The 2,696-nt window shown below is 37.7% G+C and overlaps 1 protein-coding gene across 12 annotated transcripts in view; it reads left to right on the top strand.

The window, feature by feature from the left end:
• Window positions 1-2,696, top strand: part of cemip (cell migration inducing hyaluronidase 1) — a 228,577-nt gene that overhangs the window by 197,068 nt on the left and 28,813 nt on the right. For all 12 annotated transcript variants that reach the window (XM_017303981.1, XM_017303972.1, XM_017303973.1 and 9 more), the window contains 2 exons: window positions 1,250-1,285; window positions 2,228-2,383. In XM_017303981.1, coding sequence (XP_017159470.1) covers window positions 1,250-1,285; window positions 2,228-2,383 — 192 coding nt within the window. The remainder of the gene's footprint in view (window positions 1-1,249; window positions 1,286-2,227; window positions 2,384-2,696) is intronic.

Here is a 2,696-nt window from a genome sequence, read left to right as displayed (position 1 = left end):
CATAGTCCCTCCAGCGTGTCCTGGGTCTTCCCCGAGGCCTCCTCCTGGTGGGACGTGCCCGGAACACCTCACCAGGGAGGCGTTCAGGAGGCATCCTGACCAATTGTTTAAAAATCATAATATCTCTGAAGAAAATAAGAACCAAATAACTTCCTATTTCACTCCCAAAAAATATATACATTTCATGATTATGTATAAAGTTTTCCCTTTCTGCAAAAGAAATTCAAAATAAATAATGATGTGTTTTTTGACTGAGATTTTGATTTTGTCAATTGCGACTTCATTACTGTTTTAGAAAAAACATTTCAAAAGTGGATATTACACAAGAAATCTATATTATGGTGCAATCCTCTGGCTAAGGTATACTCACAAATACTGCTTTCTAAAAGTCACCTCCATCTATAAAGTGGAATAATTTTATTTAAGATTGCTTAAATGTTGCAACAAAACAAAAAATCTTTCTACTAATATGTATAAGGATTTCAAAACTTTAAGATCTGAAATTTGTCTTGCATTTGTAACATCTTGTTTGACTTTCCTCACAGTTTATGACTTCTTTTATATTTCTCCTTTCTTCTGCTCAGTTTATCATATCAAACTTTTGCCCTGTCATGCTATTTTCTTTGAGTTCTCTACAAAGACTGGAAAATTCCCATAAGTCTGCCTGAGTAGTGATTTGTGGGTAACACACTTTGCCAAATTCCGTAAAAATGCAAACTTCGTGGAAATAGAACCCAAAATGGGTGGATGTGGTAATGTGGGAGGGACACACTATGACCTCTAACCCTTCAACATGGACGTGCATTTGAAGGACACAAGGAGGACTGAGGGTGGGAGTATTGGGACAGGACCAAACTCCTTTTCTCGTCTCCTTCCTTGCTGGTTTCTCTTCCTGTTCTGCCTCGTGTTCGTTCCCTTTGCGTCGCCTTGATGTTTTTCCACTTGGGTTTATGGCTTGTGTTCTGCCCTGGCCCCTTGTGGTCTTTTTAAAAGTTTTTTGTTAATCATCTTCATTAAATCTACACCATCTACTGAACACCTCTGCTACTCTGCATTTGGGTGACAATTATGTTTTGTTTGGGATGTAAATAATTTAGTTTTGACTTCTGCCTACTCCTCTTTAACTGTTTTGCATATCTGGTTTTATTTTTGTTGTGTAATCATACAATTACAATCCTAAAGGTCATTTCCTTTTTTAAACTTATAATAAAGCTTTTGAGCTTTTTGTTCATCTTTGTCGTTTCTTTAGATTTGCTGACAATGGCATTGGTCTCACTCTTGCCAGGTAAGACTTTCAATATATTTTATCATTCTTTCTCTCCCTTTGCTTTCTTTATGCACTGAGAAATGGAGGCAGTTAATACAGTATTAAAAGTTTCTCAATAGAATAGTGGACTTTCCAAATCCTCTGATTTCCATAAAGCGCTGAGGATTTGGTCTGTGTTGAGGTGGATTGTATTTTTTTTTCCATTGTTTTCTTTTAATACCAGCAATCACTGAGTAGAATAATTTAACATTGCAGTAAATATTATAACTATTAACATAAACAAAAAATATTGAACAGTCATTTAAGAAGTACTGAAGTACTTCTTAAAGTACTTCAGTACTTCTTAAATGACTGAAGTATATGCCTTGAATATGTATGCATATTTGACAGAATGTTAAGGAAAAAAAACTTCCTCCTTGTTCATCTTCTATTTTTGTTTACACTGTACATTAATACTGGATATCTGTATTTATTTTACTTGTTCTACTGTAACTTAGCACTTTTTTGCTATAATTAGCCATTTTTCAGACTCCTCTTTCTTAAAGAAATAGACAAGCAACAAACCTCAGAACTTTGTGTCTTTGAACAAGTCAGTGACGCATGAAAGCGTTTCACTTGCAGCACCGTCCTGAATGAGAAACACGTGCTGCTTCCTAGGATATGCAGTTAGTCGTACAGTGTCACAACCATGCAAAGAACAGGAAATCAGAAAGTGGACAAACACTTTTTCATGAATGTATTGACTTTCTTTTTGATCCTAAAATAGTTCAGTCTTTTGCCTTTTAAACATGCAGCAGTAGAGAAGTTTAAGACTGAGATGTTTTGTCCTTGTATAGTAGATGAGATGCTTTCATGTATGTTTTACCTCAGGTGTCAGGCTTTTTATCTCTGAAGTGAATGTCTTGGGAGATTTGAACACAGAAATGTTGATTCATCATGGATTATTTCACTTTTTCATAGTGGAGGAACATTTCCAGATGATGATGGTTCTCATCAGCAGGTGAAGAACTCTCTCTTTGTTGGTGAAAGTGATAATCGTGGGATGCTTCTTCCAGATAACAACATATGGGGCCCAGGAGGTTCTGATTTCTCCAGTAGGACACTGCCACGTGGAATGTAGGTGGCTTTTCAAGGCTCTTTAATTCACTCTGTTCTTTTTAAGGCTGAAGAGCATCAGTGCAGCAGTGGTTCTTAACCTGGGTTCGATCGAACCCCRGGGGTTCGGTGAGTCRGTCTCAGGGGTTCRGCGGAGCCTCTGCCGCGGAGGTAAAGACACACTTGTGTAAAGTCGTGATGACGCCCCGCTTTGCCATCACTTGCTTCAGAGGATCACGTTACATTGCTTAGCCAATCAGAGAATCACGTTACATTGCTTAGCCAATCAGAGGATCACGTTACATTGCTTAGCCAATCAGAGGATCACGTTACA

This window comes from Poecilia reticulata, linkage group LG3, assembly GCF_000633615.1.
Source record: "Poecilia reticulata strain Guanapo linkage group LG3, Guppy_female_1.0+MT, whole genome shotgun sequence".
NCBI lineage: Eukaryota > Metazoa > Chordata > Actinopteri > Cyprinodontiformes > Poeciliidae > Poecilia > Poecilia reticulata.
The sequence above is the reverse complement of the archived record's forward strand: the minus strand, read 5'-3'. Positions and strand labels throughout refer to the sequence as shown.